This window comes from Mauremys reevesii, linkage group 26 (assembly GCF_016161935.1).
Source record: "Mauremys reevesii isolate NIE-2019 linkage group 26, ASM1616193v1, whole genome shotgun sequence".
In the NCBI taxonomy this organism is placed as follows: Eukaryota; Metazoa; Chordata; order Testudines; family Geoemydidae; genus Mauremys; species Mauremys reevesii.
In genome coordinates this window covers 3,438,141-3,457,688 of record NC_052648.1, presented here as the reverse complement: position 1 = coordinate 3,457,688, position 19,548 = coordinate 3,438,141, and the positions used below count along the sequence as shown (strand labels likewise).

The 19,548-nt window shown below is 54.5% G+C and overlaps 1 protein-coding gene across 1 annotated transcript; it reads left to right on the top strand.

The window, feature by feature from the left end:
* Window positions 1-586: 586 nt before the first annotated feature.
* On the top strand, window positions 587-18,685 carry CNN2 (calponin 2). The gene is made up of 7 exons (XM_039515774.1): window positions 587-742; window positions 10,820-10,941; window positions 13,629-13,695; window positions 13,846-13,983; window positions 15,692-15,808; window positions 16,426-16,572; window positions 17,067-18,685. Exons 1-7 carry the CDS (start codon window positions 680-682, stop codon window positions 17,328-17,330), a joined length of 918 nt encoding a protein of 305 aa, XP_039371708.1. The 5' UTR covers window positions 587-679; the 3' UTR covers window positions 17,331-18,685.
* Window positions 18,686-19,548: the final 863 nt, after the last annotated feature.

Below are 19,548 nucleotides of genomic sequence, written 5' to 3'. Positions count from 1 at the left end.
GCTTGGCAGTTCACAGCCCCGGCAATTTGGGCTCAGGGATTGTGCAGGCACGTGTGTGTGTGTGTGTGTGGTGGGCGTGTCACGGGTTGGCTGTACTCTAGGATGGATGAGTCTGAGTGTGTAGCGGGGTGGGTGTTTATTTCTAGGGTGAGTGTAACATTTGGTGTGTCTGGGGAGATGGGTGGGTTGTGTCAGTGCTCGGGGGGAGGCGTGTTAAGGGGAGGGTGTCTGTGTGTAAGGCGGGGTTGTGTGTCAGGACTGGGTGTCTGTTATGTGAAGGGGTGTGTGTTTCTGTGTGTGTGTGACTGGGGCGGGGGGGGGAGGGGGATCAACCCCCCCCCAAACCTAGTGGGAAATCCCATCCCTGGGATCTGCCCCCGCCAGAGAGCCCAGGGCTCCATCTCTCACCCTCGCCTGGCTCGTCCGCCTGACAAAGGCTCCTGGAACGGAGCCGGCGCTGGAAGGGGGGCGCAGCCCCCAGCTCTGACCCCGGGGGTCACTGGGGGGACACGCACAGGAAACTCCCCATCCTGCAGGAATTCGGAGCTTTCCTGCCCTTATAAGGCTATTTTAACTCCCCTCCAATCAGCGGGAGGAGGCGGTGCCCTGCCCGGAGCGCGGCGAGGGAGTCTCCTGTAAGCGCCGCGGCCCCGGCTCAGAGCAGTCCCCGGAGCGCAGCATGAGCGGCTCGCAGTTCAACAAGGGCCCGTCCTACGGCTTGTCCGCGGAGGTCAAGAGCAGGGTGAGGCTGGCGGCTCGCCAGGAAAGTTTGGCGGGGGGCTGGGCTGGGCTGTGCCTGGGAGCGGGGACCAGGTGCGCTCTGGGTGCTGCCTGGTGCGCTCTGGGGTGCTGGCGAGGGCTAGACTGGCCAGGTCCAAATTTTCCCAGCCGGGTCCTTGGCGCGCAGCCAGCGCCCTGGCCCGTCTCGGTCCCAACTGCTGGCCCTGGGGAAATCTGCCTCCAAGCTCCTCTTCCGCCCTCCCTGGCTGGGACCTCTCCTGGGCTCTGCAGAGGCCTCTGGGGATAGAGGAGGCCCGCACCTCCCCCCGCCCCCAAAGTTAGAGGGGACCAGGAGGGCTCCCTGCCACTGGTCCCATAAGCCTGTTCCAGGCTCCAACTGGCAGCACTTTTTCCTGGGCTGCCCCGGCTCCCTGGGCCCTTCCAAGTGTGTTTGGTGCAAGGCCGGATTCTGCCCTGGTGCGGTTCCATGCACTCTCAACACCCCCCAGAGCCTCCCTGGCTTTGTGCAATGGACAGGGCTTAATTTGTGCCCGGCCCCTCTGGGCTGGCCGCATCAGGTATGAAAGCAAAAAATTACTTGAGCCTCGGCAGCTTTCTTCCTACAAATTAAGTCCCGCTAATGGGGTCTATAAAGTAGCTTTGAGGGGGTGTGGCCCTGGGGGTGAGTCAAATGTATCTCTGCGTCCACTTGCCCTCAGTTTGGGGGGGGGGTTGCCCATCTCCACAAAGGGAGGGTGGTGGGAATGTGGGAGGAAGCAGCTGGGCGTAGCCTGCTCCTCTCAGGCTGAGCTGGGGGGGGGGGGGGCATCGCCTTATATTCCTCTGTTTGCCACAACAAATCTGAGAGCTTCCATTTCCTCCTCGCCATCTGATCCTGACCCGGGAGCCGTGTTACTTAGCTCAGTATCTTAGCCCTGGTCGGCTTATTAAGCGCATTGTAGCTTTAAACTCCTCTCCCCCTTAGTTACTGCTAACAGCTGAACTCAGGCCCATTCAGTCTGTCTTGCTTTTTGCTACTCTTAGACCAAGTTAAAACCGGTCGCTTTCACTTTTGTTTCTTGTCAGTTTCCCGCTCAGCTTCTCTGTCCCAGGGCTGCAAAGTTTGGCTTCTAAACTGAATAGGGAAACCCTGAAATGCGAACTGTCTCTTCCCCTTTACTCTTCCCCCCCCCCTTACAAAATTTACATTTCTGGGCCTGAACCGAGCCTCCCTCTGAACAGAGAGTGGTCTCAGCTGGTTCTGTAGCTGGCTGGGATGCTGATGGCCCTGGGGGAATACAGGTTAACTCCAGATTTTGGGTAAACATGGTTAAATCCTGCCTTCTGTCAGGAGACATGTACAAGAGCACAGACTAAACCCTCTGAGAAGGGAGGCTGTTAGGCAAGAGTGCAGGTGTGGGCAGAAAACAAGCCATGGGGCTGTGGCCTGATGGAAAGTCTCTTTCTAGACTAGCCAAGTCCTCTCAGGGGAAGGTGTGGGGACAACGCTGCCCAGACTGTATGGTGCAGCTTCTTGGCTACCAATTTGTGTCATCCCAATTCTTAAACCTGTCATTTACCGCTTGGATTGCTCCTGTTCTGAGTGTAATTAAAATAAATACTAGGTGTGAGCCAAGGCAGGCTTTTTTTTTTTAATTATTATTACACCTTACTCTGTTTGTTCCAACAGATTTTCTTACCCCTGACTCAACCCAGCTCCCTATTTCCATGGCAATTTGGCCTCCATTTGTCAATGTGTTGCTATAATCCCTGAAAAACGCAACTGACCTAAATAACAATGTAATAAACTAAATGTCTAGGGCCTGGCTTTGCTCCTATGCTACCTGCAACTTCCAGAAGTGTTTCAGGAGGCCTTTGTGCCCGGGGAAAGGGATCCTTCCTTTCCCCAGTGAAGGGAATGTGGGCTAGTGGTTAGAGCAGGCTCTGGGAGTGGGGATTCCCTGCTGTGATGCTGACTGAAGGCAGAGTGTGGGACCACTGTCACCCCTGCCTCTCCTTTCTTCTGTAAAATGGGGATGACGTTGGGCCACCCCTCCCAGTGCTCCACATTTAGTTTAGACTTTGAGATCAGTGGCTGGCAGGTGTTGGCATCTTACCTACCTTGTCCCCTGCCTGTGGCAGGGACAGTTCTGTCTGCACAGTGCCTACTACTGGGGGTCCTTGATTGCGGTTCTGAAGTGCTACTGTCATAAAATAAAGCTGTTTGTGCAACGTCTGAGCTGGCCGATGGTGGAAGGGGGAACTGCTGGCCCATTGCAACACGCAGCAGCGACCCTTTGCCGGGAGCGGCTGCTGCCTTGGAGTCTAGCCCTGAGGGGCCTGCCTTGTTCATGGTGACAGCAGGGAAGTCTCCCACTGGTGCGTGTATAGACAGGCTGCCGGTGGCATTTGTGTAGCTGTGTCACCCAGACCGGTTCTTATGGGGGTTAGATTGTGCTGGGACTAACCCGCAAAACTAGCGCTCGCTGTTGGTGAAGCTGTTGAGAGTCCGATTTCACTCCAACCTCCAGTGCGGATGCAGCTCCCAGAGCTGCCTTCGGGTGAACTTCTGGTATCTTCAGATCTAGGTCAGATTGATTCTGTCACTTGTGATACCCTCTCTGGCTCAGGAAGGGCTCCTGTGGGCGGGACGCAGGCTGAAAGGGATTGGGATCTGTCCCTTCTCCGTCTGCTCCCGCTGCAGCTACAATGTGGCACATTTCCTCTGCACCCATCCTCCGAGACCAGCTTGCTCCGTTGGCTAGTGTGACAGTGCCGAGGGCTCTCTGGGAGCAGGTTCCCGCGTACAGATCTGTAATACAGTAATGCCGGAGGCTCCAGTCAGAGCTGCATTGCACTAGGTGCTGTACTGCAGGTGCCTCTTCTCTCTGCAGCCTTCCATTGTCTCTGCTCGGAAACACCTCTAGCGAAACCTTATAGCCCAATCCTGAAGTGTTATTGCACGAGATGGAGGCTGAACACTAAGGAACCTGCAGATGTGGGCACAACATGGGTGTCCTCTCTAAACGCAGCTGAGTGAGGGTTTGCGGGTTTTTTAGAGCCTATGGGACAGGCTAGCATTGAGCAAGTGCTTCATTCTTGTCCACCATTTGCCCTGTTTTATAACCCCCATAAAAGCAGTACAAATATCTGCAGTTGCTGTGTAGCACCACGATCTGGAAGAGAACCAGCCGCAAGGCTCTGCTCTAACCTGGAAGAGCGATCACTGACGCCTGCCAGCTTAAACCCAATTTTAACTCGCCCTTTGTCTAGTCAGCGTGGCCAAGGGACATGCAGTTTCTGCTCTAGGTTGCTTCAGGGGACGATGCTATAAAGTGAGGGAAGGGGAAGTCCGGAACCCAGTGGAAAAGGTGTGTTTGACAAACCCACCTTCCCCGGTTTGTACTGGCCGCAGTCACCCTGTTGTTTTTAATCCAGACGCTGCAGCAGTGCCTAGGCCGCACCGACGCTGGAAAGAGGCACCGGTTTAACCAGATCAAAGTCAGTGGTGCCAGCCCCTAAGCGCAGAGGCACTTGAACCTATTTAATCCTTGCTTAGTTCAGTTCAGTCAGCTACACCCTCGAGGGAGTTGGCGCACACAGTAGTTTGACATTCAGGATTTGCACCATGGATTTTGTTCTAGTTAAATCAGTACAACTTTTCTAAGGGTAGAAGTCCTTGGAGAATGGAATCTGTGGAATTTGCTTTTGGGGCCGGCTTGTCTGTCTCCTCCTCCCTCCCCAAATTATCTCTCTCAGTCCCTGGGTCAAATCAATCCGTCACCTAAACAGATTCACAGCAGAGTCTAGGGGAAAGAATTCAGACTTTGCAGCATGAACTGCAGAATGCTGACATGCTCCCTCCCCCAGAAATCAGAACCATTCCCCTGGCCGTGCAAGCTGGTGCAGAAACTACTTGGGGAGGTGATAATGTTGGCGTGAGAGGGGAACATGTAATGCGTGTCCCTCTCCATGGGAAGCTTTCTCTTGCTGGGATGGGTTGTTAACGCCAATGTGAATTAATCTCGCTCGCCTTCTGAGGGTCCTATCCAAGTTGTCAACCTTGCTCACTTTGGATTCTGCAGTTAGGGGGTTGGGTGATGAAGATCTTGCCTGTTCTCTGTCTGTCAGCGCCTGGAATTGTGGAATTGATAGATCAGTGGGGGAAGGGAGCGGTCCACGGAGGCGGTCTACTGGATCAGGGCCCTGTTGTGCAAACCGTCCTTGCCCCGGGGAGCTTAGAGTGTGATAAATACTTGGGGGGGGGGGGCAACAGCACAAGGGAATGGTGTCGGCTCCGATAGGGCTGTAGTAGTGGAACAGCAGCTGGTGCTACCCATGGGGCTGGGATGGCAGGTGAAACCCAGAGCAGCGCAATCCCGGAGCTGAAGCCAGGATTCGATGTTCTCATTTGCCATGTGTGCGTGTGCAGTCATGCTGGAGAGGCTACGTTGCTCTGGCTTATTTAAACCTTCATGCTTCGGGGCACAGACCAGCTACTAACTGATGGGGGAAGTTACTACCTAACCCCCAAGTAACTTCCTTCCACTGGGGGGCTGCCCCTCTGTCTGAAGCAGCTGGTGCTGGGTGAGAAGGATCCCAGCCTGGTCCTGTATGTTGTCCTGTGTTCTGATTTGCCCTGGGTCCCTGTGAGACCCAGCAAACTTGTTCAGATTCCTCCATCAGGCGAGCTCCCATCCAGAGGCCAGTGCAAGGCCCTGGATCTTGAGTGGGTTTGGGTGTGGCTCATTTCTACATGCCAGAGTAGCTGCACCAAGAGCCAGGGTGGGGAGAAGGAAGGGTGCAGGGCTGTGGATTAGTGCTAGATTCTCCTGTGCCACTGGGGCTAGGATCTCCAGTGCCTCTTGTATGTGTTGAGCAAGGGCCCTCCCCTTGCATTGCTGCTGTCAACAGGTCTCCCCTTCCCCCTAACACCCCAGTCCCCTTCGTGGGTTGCAAAAGGGAATGAAGAAAGCTGTTGTGAAACCAGAGCTGAGCGTTTCACAGCAGAGTGTTGAGCAGCCCTGCTCATGGGCTGGGCAGCTAGTGACCTCACAATAGTGCAATGCTCTGAATCCGGTGGGGGTTTGGAGCTTCCATGGGCTTCTCCAGATCCTAAACTCTCCCTTTTCCGCCTGGGTGCTGCTTCCCAGCTGTGGTGAGCTGTGAGTCTGCAGCTGATCCAACGCGTTCGTACCCTTCGATCCAAAGTACCCTCTGGCGGAGTGCGTTATTTCCCCCACTTTATAAGCAGGGAAACTGAGGCAGGGGTGCAGTGACTTGCCCAAGAGTCGCAGTTGTCAGAGCTGAGACTGGGAGCGAGATTCTCTGCTCTCCTCATGAGGTTTATGGCCCCCCATGTGGACAGAGCCAAGCTCTCCTGGACCTGGGCCCATTGCGGATGTGACTGTCTCTGGCTAATCTGGCCCCTGCATCTCCATCACTGAGCTTGCCTCCTTGTGGGTGGGGAGCCTCGTCCCTGAGGCAGGCTGAGCTGTCCCATGCCAAGCCCTCAGCAGTGGGGAGAGATGGGAGTACGGATGAGCTGGGCTGTGTGGCTGCCTCTGCTGGAAACCACATGCCAAAGGCTGTGAGTTGGGCCGTACCAAACTTGTGGCCATGAAAAACCTGTCACGGACTGTGAAATCTGGTCTCTTGTGTGATTTTTACCCTAGGGTGCAGATTTCGCGGTGGAGACCAGCGTTTCTCAAATGGGGTTCCTGACCCGAAAGGGAATTGCAGGGGGGTCATGGCATTTCCACCCTTACTTCTGCGCTGCCTTCAGAGCTGGGAAGCCAGAGATCGGAAGCTGTTGGCCAGGCACCCAGCTGTGAAGGCAGCATCTTGCCAGCAGCAGCACAGATGTAAGGGTGGCAATACTATCCCATGCTACCCTTACTTCTGCGCTGCTGCTGGCGGCGGCTCTGCCTTCCGAGCTGGACGAATGGATAGTGGCTCTGCCTTCAGAGCTGGGCTCCGGGCCAGCAGCCGCCGCTCTCCAGCTGCCCAGCTCTGATGGCAGCGCCGCCGCCAGCAGCAGCGCAGAAGTAAAGGTAGCAGTATCGCAACCCCCCCTCCCCCATGACCTTGCAACCCTCCCAGAATTCCCCTATAATTACAACACTGTGAAATTTCAGATTTAAATAGCTTCAAATCATGAAATTTACCATTTTTTAAATCCTATGACGGCGACGTTGGTAGGGCCCAACTGTGAGCCTGGAGCACTCGGAGCATAGAACAATCTCTCTCAGCTCGTCAAGGGTTTTGCCCCGTTCATGCTGGAAGACTCTGTAGTTAATGAACTTGTGCTCTTAGGGAGCTGGGCTAAGATGCCTGTCCCTGCCCAAGATAAGCTGAGGCTGATCTCGCCCCTCCTATCTCTACCTTTGCAGACTACTGGGGTTTGTTGAACATGGAAGTCTAGTTGTTTCGAGATGGGCTGAAATGTGATGTTTAAGCTGTGTGCATTCAGAGCACGGCTGACCAGCAGTCAGTTCTGGGGTGGAGGACTACAAGCTGCTCCCAAAACCAGAGGAGGGGAACTTTCTCCAAGGAGACTGTTAAGTCCAGGGGACCTTTTCTCCCGGGCAGAGAGGACACTCTGCTTTCCATGGCTGGGAGACACCCATGTACTAAACTGCATTGTACTAGTCTTGTACCTTGGAAGGGCTGAATTGATCTTGCTGGGATTTGACGCTGTAGTCTCAGGGAACTGACTGGCGTTGTATCTAATGTGACACAGTAGTTAAATGTCATGTACCCACTAGTGGCTGGTTCATCTAAAAAGGTAAGAGCCTACTACTGCAGCCATCTAGTAGAGCTGCACCCCTAGCTGAAGAGGTAGAGGCCCATGTTTCTGATGCCAAAGGTTCTAGGTTTAATGACTCCACTAAGTGGAGGGTTGTTATTCTTAGCCCTCTACTAACGAGCAGCCTTCTTCCTTCCTGACGCTATGCAGGCTTAAACGCTGCTCCAGAGCAGCCAGCAGCGCCTCCAGCATCTGCCTTTGACAGGTGCTCCTGGGCATGAGCCCTTAACAGAGGCTGCTTAGTAGCAGCTGGGAGAGGGCGTCCAAGATGCTGACAACTCTCCTCTGGCAGCAGGGACCTGCTGTCTCCTTCACTTCTTCTTTAAAGCTGCTTGTCCCCCGATCAGCAGTGAGGGGCCTGCAGCCTTGATTTAAACAAGGCACTTTGCATTCTTGGCATATTCGCGGTGACCAAGGAATCTGCCGAGACGCATTCCTGGGCTGCCGGGAGAGGAAGTCTGGTCCTGACCCCAAGGGCAGTGGTTTGGCCTGCAGTGCTGAGGCCTCTGAGCCCTTGTTCTGTCCAGCTCCAGGACTCCCCTTCAAGGATCCCAAGGGCTTCTGCTCCCGTGGGAGGCGGGTGTTAGAGATTTGGGTGGGGGGGTGCGTGTGTGCGCGCTGGGACCTGGGTGAAGGGGGCAGAATCTTGCCTGGCTTCCCGTTGGCTTCTCATGCCAGTGCACCGAGATCCCAGTTCGTCTATAGCAGCGGTGGCACTTCAGGAGAAATTCTGGGGTCAGGGGAGCAAGATGTGTGATTATAATATAACCTGCAAAGTCAGGGAGGACTGGAAGATACAGACCTATAAAAAATTTCGAGGCAAAGCAGGATATTGCGGGAGGGGGAACAACTGCCCCGTTGCCCCATAGCAAATGACACCCTGATCTGTAGGCTCAGGTTTTATTGCCAGTGGCCTTGGGGCAGAAGCAAATGAGGATTGAGACTGTAGGAGCCTCTTAGCTCTGTGGCACCATGGCAGGCAGATACAGCTGGCCTCTCGCACGCTGATGTGGGGTGAACTTAATCCACAGCATTAAAGGTCACCTGCGAAAGAGAGTAGGTCGCACTGGGGCACTCTCCTTGCTGCTTCAAAAAGGCCTGGGAAGTTCCCTCTTAAAACCACGTTGTTTTGCTGGGTCTCTTCCCGTACGAATGAAGTCCGGTCTTGCTGTGGGCTGCAGCACTTTCCATAGAATCCTAGAATCTCAGGGTTGGAAGGGACCTCAGGAGGTATCTAGTCCCACCCCCTGCTCAAAGCAGGGCCAATCCCCAGACAGGTTTTTACCCCAGTTCCCTAAATGGCCCCCTCAAGGATTGAACTCGCCACCCTGGGTTTAGCAGGCCAATGTCTTTGACAAAGAGCGCCCTTCTCCCCAGCAGGAGCAGTCACTTGAGCTAAACGAGCCTTACGGATTAACGTGAATTTAAAAACTGCCTGCCCACCCCAGCTGTGTTGTTCCTACTCCACCTCTGTGCCAGTTCTCCAGCCGTTCAGGCTCCTGAAGAGACAGGACCTGAATTTCTACTGTTAAAATCAAACAAGCTGGAAAACTAGTCGGCTTTTTTGTTTTTAAACAAAACTTTTCCAGGCCTTCTGCTGCACCAAGGAAAAGGCTGAAGTGCAGTTGCTTTATCTCCCGCTTCTAGGAGATGAAGATGCATCTAGACTGAGCGGTGAGTTGTGCTGGCTCACACAGGATGTCAATCATGCCAGCAGCCCGGTGTCTTAACCGCAACACCTCCTACCTCTCGCTAGCTTCTGTCTTGTAATGATCACTCTGTGCTTTTTATAGCCCGCTTGGTCTGCAGCCTTCCAGGGCAGGGCACGGCGGGGTCAGTCGTGTCTCTGTGGTGGGGAAGGAGGGACCAGCCAAGAGGTGCAGCGGGGGATTTTGGGGGGCAGACTGCAATTGGCCAGCCCGGGATTTGGGCAGGAGGAGCGGAACGTTCTGTGCCCCCCCTCCTGAGAAGCGACAGGTGATCTCTAGTGACCTCGTTGTCAGAGGCTGCACCATTTCTTGGCTGGTAGCTACGTGGGGAAGACGGGATGCTGTTGCACTTGCCCCAAGCTTCCAAGAACGTCCCGCGGGAACCAGCCCAGAGCCGTCTTTGCTGGGTTCACTCTCGTGCGATCTTAGGGGGATCTTAGACCAGCTTAGGGTAAAAACCAGCCTCGTCCTCGTGTGTCAAAACCCAGCAAACAAGGAAGTTGTTAAACTCCCCACGCACGTAAATGCTGCAGGGTGTCCGCTGGGGCAGAGCCAGCTGGCTGCTGAGGGACCGTCAGGGCTTGTACGCTGCAGCAGAGGCTGCCGGTGTCTTCGTTGCTGAGCTCCTGCATGGTCTGGCTTTCCGGTGCATCAGGAAGTGGCAGCTGACCAAGTATCTTGGTGCCATCCAGACGGCCCCTTCCTGATGCTGGGCCCTCTGGTCTCCAGCCCGCTTGGCTTCAGCCCATTGGGCTTCTAGGGGGTCTAGCGGCAAAATGCCTGGCAGTGATTTGAGGTTTTGTTTTCTCTTGCCACCATTAAGGCTCCCTCTGGGGAGCTGTGTCCTGACAAGTCTTACCAGTGGCCACGCTAATGGGACATTGACCTGCACTGATGATGGTCTCCTCCCCGCCGCCCCGTTGGCCTGTGCCTTACAGGGGGGCCTGCTGCTAGCACACCTGGGTAGAGGGAAGCGGGGCCCCTTTTCGCTAGCTAGGCTGCTGCAAAGGGGCTGCGGGGTCAAAGGAAACCCTGTACTCGCCAGTGCCAGCCGGCGTGATTGATTCTGCACTGAGCAGCCCTGGGCACAAAGGGGATGGGTCAGAATCTGGGTGTGAGTGGGCACGGCTGGGGCAGACACGTGCCCTGTTTATATGGGCACTGCTGGGGAGCAGACGAGAGCACTGAAACAGGGGTGCAACTTGGAGGCTGCTTTAGCCTGCGCAGGGGGACTGCATTAGCTTTGCATGCTAACCCCCCCACCACCACACACGCCGCCCCTTTCCGTGAGGAGCTACACATCTGGCTCAGACCAGGTGGCCCTGGTATTGGCCTGCCCCCTTTCAGCTTCCCCAGAGGTCTCTGATCATGGAGTCTGTCTTGTTTCCTGTGGTCGTGTGTCCGAGCAGCCCTTACTGAAATGTGCTGCTTGCTCTGTAGATCTCTGCTACCCCTGTGCAGCGAGAGGGTACGTGGCCTTGGGGCTGCGCTCCCCTGGAAGTGGGCAGTGGGAGGAGGGGTGGCTAGCCCGGGAACCCAGCGAGGAGCTGCCTGACTCTTCCCTTCTCTGCTCTCCTCCCAGCTTGCCCAGAAGTACGATCCCCAGAAGGAGGCTGAGCTGAGGATATGGATCGAGAGCATCACCGGGAAGGAGATTGGCCCCGATTTCCAGTTGGGGCTGAAGGATGGAGTGATCCTCTGCGAGTGAGTCTGGGAAGGGGCTGGTGGGCTCCTGGGTCTGCACTGGGGCAGGGAGCTGATGGAACAGCAGGCTCTGAGCACTGACCTCCCCTTGCCATCCCGGGGAAGAGCTCCACTTCCTTCCACCTTGCTGGCTGGTTGCACCCGTCCTGCATCAAGGGCCCCAGCCGGAGCTGCAGCCCGGCTTGGAGGGTTAAAGCCAGCGGTGTCGCTTCAGGAAAACGTCGGGAGGTGCAGAGTCGTGTCAGCGTTCAGGGCCTGGTGCAGCGTATTCTACCCTGCAGAGTCAGAGCGGGAGGGAAGTGGAAGATACCATGGGGCATGTAGAGCTGTGAAAAGCCTGGGCAGGGGGTTAACTGCCCCTCTTGCCCCATAGCAAATGATACCAGCACTTAAAGCACCAGTTTAGCCCTGCCTCAGTGACTGCCTGCGACGTCTCTGCAAAAGTCCCGAGCTTGGCGCTAAGACTCCCAGTCTCGGCCTAGGACGCAGAGGCGTTCGCTGGACTAGGGCCAGGCAAGTGCTTGTGCTCTGTGATTGGCTGGCAAATGCAGTGGCAGAAGGTCCTGCTCCCGCCTGTGAGACACAGGCGCCGACTCCGTGCGTGCTCTGGGGCTGGAGCACTCACGGGAAAAAACTGGTGGGTGCTGAGCACCCACCGGCAGCTCCCCATGGTCCTGCCCTGCCCCCCCACTCCAACTCCCCTCTGCCTCCGCCACGAGCGCGCCACCGCGTCCTGCTTCTCCCTCCCAGCCCTTGCGCCGCGACACAGCTGATTCGTGGGGCGGGGGAAGAGGAATGCTGCATGCTGGGGCAGAGGCGGGGCTGGGGCGGGGATTTGGGGAAGGGATCCAATAGGGGCAGGGAGGGGGCGGAGTTAGGGCAGGGACTTTGGGGATGGAGTGGAGTCAGGGCGGGGGAAGGGGCGCGGGCACCCACCCATGCCAGAGAAAGTTGGCGCCGCTGCTGTGAGATGTCACTTAGCAGAAGTGCCACGGGGCTACTGGAGCTCAGTTAAAAGGGAATTGACTTGAGGAGCTCTGGAGCCCCTGGCTTGGGTTTCGGGGGCGGGAGAGGGGAGGTTGGAGGAGCAGGGTCACATCTGGAGTAACCCTAAGCACATGCTGGTAATTCAGTAAGTGCCAGAGACCCAGTGTCATGAATAGTGAATGCTTTGCCTTCTTCTAGCATCTCTCCAAGGATCTCTGAAAGCAGATCGCAGAGATTCATAATAGTCTGGGCAGCTGCAAACAGCAGGAGAGGAGAGTCCGATTCCAGGAAAGCATCTGAAAGATGGGAATGTTCCAGGTTCAGATCTGCCTCTGCAAAGAAATGCAGCAGAGCCTGGCCATTCCCGAGGCCTGGAGCAAGAGGGACTGTTTCGGGACCTCTCCTGAAGCAGCCTTTGTTGGTTAGCAGACGGGGAGCCAGAGGGGAGAATGGCTGACGGCCTCGAATGACTCTGTCTTGGTTCTGTGATTGGGGGGGGGCGTGGAATATGAGATCCTGGTAACAATCTTGTTGCTGAAAGTGGCTGTAGTTCAGAATAGAGGGAGAAAATACGTAACAAGGATATTGCATTAGTCTCTAACCACACATGCCAGGAAATACAGGGCTGTGCATCTCTCGATTTCTGTGATGCTCCTGCTGTGTGTGTGGGTGAAGCTAGAGCTGACTTCTCTCCGGGGGACTGATATGTCAGGAACATGATATCCTGCTGGGGGAAACCCAGGTGGAAATGACCTTCCCAGGGCCATGTAGTGCAACCTGCCAGCTCAGGGGGAACTTGCATTTTTGCCATTGCAAACTCCCTCGCCACATTATAATGCTGATGGTGTTCACATGGCTGCTTTCCTACGCAAGGACAGCCCCCCCCCCCCCAACCCAATTCTGCTCTGGGGACCAGAACATTCATGCTTCCTTAAGTGTGAGTTTAAATCTTAACATTGAATGAATGTAGCCTTGTGTCCTGTGTGCATCCGGCGCCTAGAACAATGGCCCATGCCAGGGACTCCTATAATAGCTTGTCTAGCCTGGATCTCAGAGACTTGGGTTTTTAATATTGTGTCCACTGTGACTCTGCAGTGTAGACACAGCCCGTGTCAGCATCACTGTACTGGTAGAGCCTGCTAGTGTAGATGCAGCATACGCCACGAGGAGGTGTCCTGCTGGGGGCCGAGCATCACCGTTCTGAACACTGTTTGCTTCTGTTGCCGTCCGCTGGGGTTTTGTCACTATCACAATCATTGGGGGTGCAGTGGCTTTTCCACACTGCTGACTGATGTGGCTGCACAGGGGTAAGTTTTGTGCAGCCCAAGCCTGAGGCAGTGTCCCCTAGTGGCCCGAGACTGAGGAGACCTGGATTCCGTTCCTGGCTCTGCCACTGACCTGCTGGGTGACCTGGGGCAAGTCGCTTTTTCTCTGCCTCCATTTCACAGATGGGGAATGATCCTGCCCCCCTCTTGTGAAGTGCTTTGTGAGCGGCTGAGAAGCTCTGTATGAGAGTCTAGGGATGAGCATTTCTTCTGCTAACTGTTTAGCTTTGTGGACGTCCTTCTCTCTGACAGGTGCTTGTTTAAAAGCAGCCGAACCTCCTAAGAGAGGCGTGTGCAACTCCACTGTGGCTGGAAATGTGCTTCCACACCGGGTGGTTGGCGTCCGCTCTTACGGCTCTTTCTCGCTCTCTCCAGGCTCATGAACAAGCTGCAGCCAGGCTCCGTGAGGAAGATCAACCGCTCGGCTCAGACCTGGCACCAGGTACGTGCTGGGCTGCTCCCTTTACAGCGAGGGTGGCCTGGCTGATGTCTCGCCTGGGAGCGGCTTCTCAAACGCTGCCTCGCGGGTTCCTTCCCTGGCCCCCTTTTGGCTGTGGCCTGTGTGTCTATATCCGGCTCTCTTCCCCACCAGCTGGAGAACCTCTCCAACTTCATCAAGGCCATGGTTCAGTACGGCATGAACCCCGTCGACCTCTTTGAAGCCAATGACTTCTTCGAGACCGGGAACATGACGCAGGTGCAGGTGTGCCTGCTGGCTCTGGCAGGCATGGTGAGTACCGCTGGGAGGCTGATTTGTCATTGCCCTGGTCATCTTGGCTGAGGCACCCTCCCCCAGCCGTGGTATACCCTTGGTATGGCGGCAGGGGGCAGAGACCGGCACCCTGGTGATTCTGGGCCCCTGCAAAGCTCTGTAGGGGCTGTTGAAGCAGGAACATGAGTCAGGTTAACTCTCGGGGCTGCCTTAGCTTTAGCCTGCGCCAGCTGCTTTCCCTCTGACCCTGCACTGGCATCCGTCCCATATGGCCTGTGGGCAGGAGTGGTCATTCCTTCTCCTAGCCCACCCAGCTCCCATGGGTTTGGGGTGAGCGTGGCTGGGGGGGATGGGTCTCAAGAGCCCTAGGGTGCCAAAGGAAGTGGCTACACTGAGGCCTCCTGACAGTCGAGGTGCAGCTCTTCCCTCCTCCAAAATGTCCTGGCTTTAAAGCAGAAATGAGGCTCTTCTTCTCTGGGGGGTGGGAAGAACTGCTCTTGCCCCAGCACACAGAGCCAGCTGCTGCCGGGAGCCTTTCCACCGAGCTCGGGTGGGGGAAGCAGCTCTGGTAACGAACTTGGGAAGCCTCCGTTCTCAAAAGCAGGCGGGCCCGTGGGAGGGCTGTAAGGGAAGGAGCGGCTTGGCCACCTTGGGGCTGGAGCTGTCGCTCTTGGCCCGAACCGGGCGCCAGGTCTCTGAGGTGTGTGCTCGTTGCCTTGCACGGGGCCCTGCTGGGCTGCGCTGGCTAGCGAGAGGCATTGCCTTGTGGTGACCGGATTTTATACCCTGCGTGGATGAAGGATGAAGCTAGTAGAAAGTAGGTCAGTGGCTGCCTTAGGATAGACACACAAGGCCCCGGTGTCCTGGCCAAGTTCTCCTTCGGGTAACTCCTTAAATTACTGCACAAGCCCCTGAAGACTCATTAACGCAGCATCTAGCTCACGTGCGCTGGAAGTCACCGTGTCTGGCCTGCAGAGGTCACCATCTAACTCCTGGACATAAAGGCCAGGTGGGACCACATCTCATCTGACCTGCGTGTTGTAGGCCACAGAACCTCTCCCACCAATTCCTGTAATAGGCCCGTAACCTCTGGCTGAGTTACTGAAGTTCTCAACTGTTGATTTAAAGACCTCTGGTTAGAGAGTCCCCCATTTACTCTAGTTCACACCAGCAAGTGACCCAGGCCCCACGCTGTAGAAGACCTTGGATGCTGGAGTCCTTGCGCTCTGTCTCTGCACGACTTACAAATCTGCTACGTTCCACCCCATAAACAGCTGCATTTCCGTGGTGGATAAAGGATCTGCACTTTGTGGGTATAGCTTGTAGAACTGTACCTTGCGCCCTGTCAAAGGTGCTGTAGAGGAAATGAACAAATAGCCGTCTCTGTATGGGATATAAAACCTCACTCATTAGGGCTTAAATCAATCTCTAGCTGTTGGGGGTGTGTGTGTTAGGATGAGACTTTCATGGGTGGGAGGTTATCCCTTAACTGCAGAATTTCTTGCACCCTCCTGTGAGGCGTCTCATGCTGGCTGCTGCCTGAGCAGGGAGACTGAGCTAGATGCACCTGGGGGCTGATCCAGCCTGGCAGTTCCTGGGTTAGATTCTGTATGTTGACTGACGATGATCCTGCAGCATTAGGTTGCAGTACCCTCTTCTATGCAGGAACAGAACTCAGTGGTTCTAATAGGCCGCCCCCCTCCCTGCCCCCTTCTCTCTGCTGCAGGCAAAGACCAAGGGGATACAAAGCGATGTGGACATCGGGGTGAAATACTCGGAGAAACAACAGAGGAACTTTGACGATGCAAAAATGAAGGCTGGCCAGTGTGTCATCGGGCTTCAGGTGAGCTGGGCAGGGGTGGGCTAGGCAGGGCCACGGGGTGGCGAGGCAAGTCTCATGAAATTCTCTTACCTCTTTAACACCTGAATTCACTGCCGCTGCGTACGGCTGGTGGGCAAGAGACTGGAAGATCTCCTGGTACAGGCTGGATGTGAAACGTCCAGCACAGAGTAGAACTGCCCGGTGCCCTTCAGCTCGTCACTGGTCTCCTGGCACGTTGGCGTGTCTCTTCTCTTCCCCTGGCAGGGCTGGGGTGTGTATCGAACAGGTTCTCTGGTCTGAAGGGCTGCGTTACCGACTCCCCGCCAACAGAGGTCTGGGACCTGGAGAGTTGCCCCCGCAGGGAATTGGGGATGGGAAGTTGCGGCTCTGCAGACGTGAAATCCATAATGCACTGGAAAGCCTGCAGTGGGAGGCAGGGCTAGAATCCCCGCCCTGGGGAATCTTCGTACTTGCCCCTCTGAATAGAGGCCGTCTTTGTGCCATGAGGAGTTGTGCTTAGTATGGGAGTGGGGAGAGGAGGCTTAGCCGGGTCGCGCTGTCTTATTTGAGGTGGGGAGGAACCTGCTTCATACTCGTTTGGGCTGTAAGCTTAGTTCTCCGTGTGACTCTGCCCACAGATGGGCACAAACAAGTGTGCAAGCCAGTCTGGCATGACGGCCTACGGCACCAGGAGACATCTCTATGATCCCAAAAACCAGATTCTGGCCCCCATGGACCATTCCACCATCAGCCTTCAGATGGGCACCAACAAGTGTGCTAGCCAGGTAAGCAGGCAGTCGTGGACCTGGTGAACTGTCTGTGGGGAGGTAAGAAAGGCCAGTTGTTGTGCTGAAGAGACTCCAGTCACTCATCTGGGGTTAAGGGTGGCATTGAAGAAGGTAGATTCCTGACTGGGCAGCTGGGTTAAATCCAGGAAAGCCCCAGAGGTGCCTACTTGATGTAATCGGTGCTTCCTCAGACTGCTGGAGAGCTGGTCTTGTGGTTTGGGCACTGGACCGGTATGTGGATTTGGATTCCTGGCCCTGCCATAGACTCCCTGTGTGACCTTGCCCAAGTTCCTTAATCTCTGTGTCTGTTTCCCCACCTGTAAAACAGAAGCTGTACACTCCCTCCCGCCCCCTCATCGCCACGCGGTCTAGGTAGATCAGCTGTTTGGGTAGGGTCTTGCTATGTTCTGTAGCGCCTTGTGAAGTGGGAGCCCAATCCCCAATGGGGGTTTCCAGCTGCCACGGTTACCACAAATAATCTGGTCTCTCAGGTGGGCATGACGGCTCCTGGCACGAGGAGACACATCTACGACACCAAAATGGGCACCGAGAAGTGCGACAACACCTCCATGTCCCTCCAGATGGGCTCCAACCAGGGAGCCAATCAGAGCGGCCAGATCTTTGGCCTGGGCCGACAGATCTACGATCCCAAGTACTGTCCCCAGGGCAATGCGGGTGATGTGGCCAACGCAGTGTACGACCAGAGCACGGACCCACCGGAGTACCACTACTACCGAGAAGAGGAGGGCTACTGAGCCCTGGGTCCTGCCTGGCCACAAGGCCACCTCCCCAGGCCAGCTCGTGTGCAGATCTCTGTTGCCGGCAACACTCCAGTATCTATAGCCTCTTTCTGTAACTTTTTTTAAACAAATCTTGTTTTCTGAGCAAAGACAAAAATCCCCTGATGCTAGAGGAGCGAGTTGGTGGCTTCTTAAAATCCTCTTACCTTTTGGGGTGTAGCCTGTTGCTCGCAACTTGCAGAATGCGAACAAGGCAGGCCTTTAATTGCTGATGGAGTCCACTTCTAGTCATGCAGGGAGACACATATACCAGCAAAACATTGGGGCTACGTGTGTTTCTTGGGGAAGGGAGCGGAGTGGGGAACTTGCTCTCAAATGGGATGCAACCTTCTAGCATTGCAGTCCTCTGCGTTGCAAGAATGCTGCTTATTCTTCATGCTCTGATGTGATTCTTGTGATGCTGTCGCAGTTCTAGCAGCATAGGTGTCGATGGCATCAAATACCCCAGGCTTTCCCAAATGACTCCTGGTTACACTAGTGAGGTCACGAAATCTCAAAGGGAATTAGAGGTGGATTCTCCCACATTGGCTCTGGTAAAGCCTTTGCCAGCTCTTCCTGCTTCTGGAGATCTCGCTCAAAGGGCCAAGGAATTCTTTTTTAGGTGCCTTTCTATGATGCCAAAAGTGAAGCTCTAAAAGGCTCGTGCTCTTTTAATGTATATACTTTTAAAGTGAGGCAAGGACAGTAACGTACCTTGGCGACATCCTAGGGACCAAGTGTTTAACTTAATATCTAAAATACTCTTACGCTGTGGCTCCTTCTCTCTCCTCTCCCCTTTGCCGCCCTCCTTGGAAGGGAAGAGGGAAGGAAGAATCTTATTACCTGATCCTGTAGTTGATAGTGCTCAGGCAGCCAGTGCTGCATCGGCACAGGCAGCTGCGGGATGCTGGGTTGTGTAGCCATTGCCCTGTTGCTAGGACAGTGGATCCTTACAAATGTTACATGCTTTTGTATGTTAGGCTCCCCCTTAATTTAAACCATCAGGAAACTTTTTTTTTTTTTTAAGTTGTATTTGTATGTGGCCTCCTGATCAGTGTGTCGACTTGGGCATTCCTTAGCCATCCTGTGATCTGTAGGGGCAGGGAACAACACTGCGCTGCTGGTAAACGACAAGTCCTTAAGAACTGGATGGGATCTCGGCCACAGCTGTGTCTGAGGTCAGAGACTTCCTTCTGCGTGTGGATAACCGAAATACTGCACAGTCCTCCCCGGGTGCTACTGTCCTTGTAAAGGTAGCTTAGAACTTTTTTTTTGAATAAAATGTGAAACTGTAATATTTGAATATAGGCAATAAAAGCTTTCAGATAAGACTTGCGCTGTTGTGACTTTATTTTTTAAAGAATATAAAAAAATAGGTCTGGCCCCATTGCAGAAATACAGAATTCCTTGTTTCTCGCTTGGCACTGTCGCTGGTTATAGGCTGGGATGAGTCTCGGATTCCAAAGGCAGCGTATTCTCCCACCCAGTATTGAAATAAGACATTCATTTTGGTCACTGGCTGCCTCTCAATAGCTTTCTTAAGGCTCAAATATTTTGAGTTTTTCTCCTATTGGAGACTATTGATCTGTTCTATTCTGACGCTTCAAATTAGAGTAGATGCCTTATTGGATGGTATCTTTAAGGGAACTCCTGTATTGAGAAGAGAGTTGTTTTTTCCCCCCCATTGGTCAGTTTACATTCCACTTCTCATGGTCAACTAAACTTGATGCTGGAAGATAACTCAGCCCAACACCTGCAGCTCAGTTATACACCTGAACTCATGGGAATTCCTTAACTCAAGACCTTCTTAGGTGGGAATCTTGCTAGGCTGGGCTGAATCACCTTCTCTCTCCCATCCAGTGCTTTCCCTGCTGTTGTCCCAGTAGGTGGTGCTGTTCCCTTAGTGCTGAAGATGTCTAGAAATAAAATGCTCTTCACCTAACCCGGAAGCCAATTTCTTCAGCCCTGTGAATCAAAGTGAAGACTCACTGTCCAAGTTGAAATGCCAAAAGCAACCAGCACAAACAGTGATCTGTAAACTCAGTAGTGCCAACTCCCAAGTACTCAAACTAGGAGTCTGGCCTGAGCACCAGGTATTTTACTGAATCTTGGGTTTTATTTGCTTTTGTAGTTTGAGCTTGTAGGGAGTTAACATTTTTTTTTATGTTTAAATCTACAGCCATGAGATTAGAAA

Excerpts from the sequence above, each read along its gene's own strand:
- CNN2 (XM_039515774.1), top strand. The coding sequence starts at position 680 with ATGAGCGGCTCGCAGTTCAACAAGGGCCCGTCCTACGGCTTGTCCGCG. Across the intron at positions 743-10,819 it reads CCGCGGAGGTCAAGAGCAGG|CTTGCCCAGAAGTACGATCC; the intron begins GTGAGGCTGGCG and ends CTCTCCTCCCAG. Across the intron at positions 15,809-16,425 it reads AGTGTGTCATCGGGCTTCAG|ATGGGCACAAACAAGTGTGC; the intron begins GTGAGCTGGGCA and ends CTCTGCCCACAG.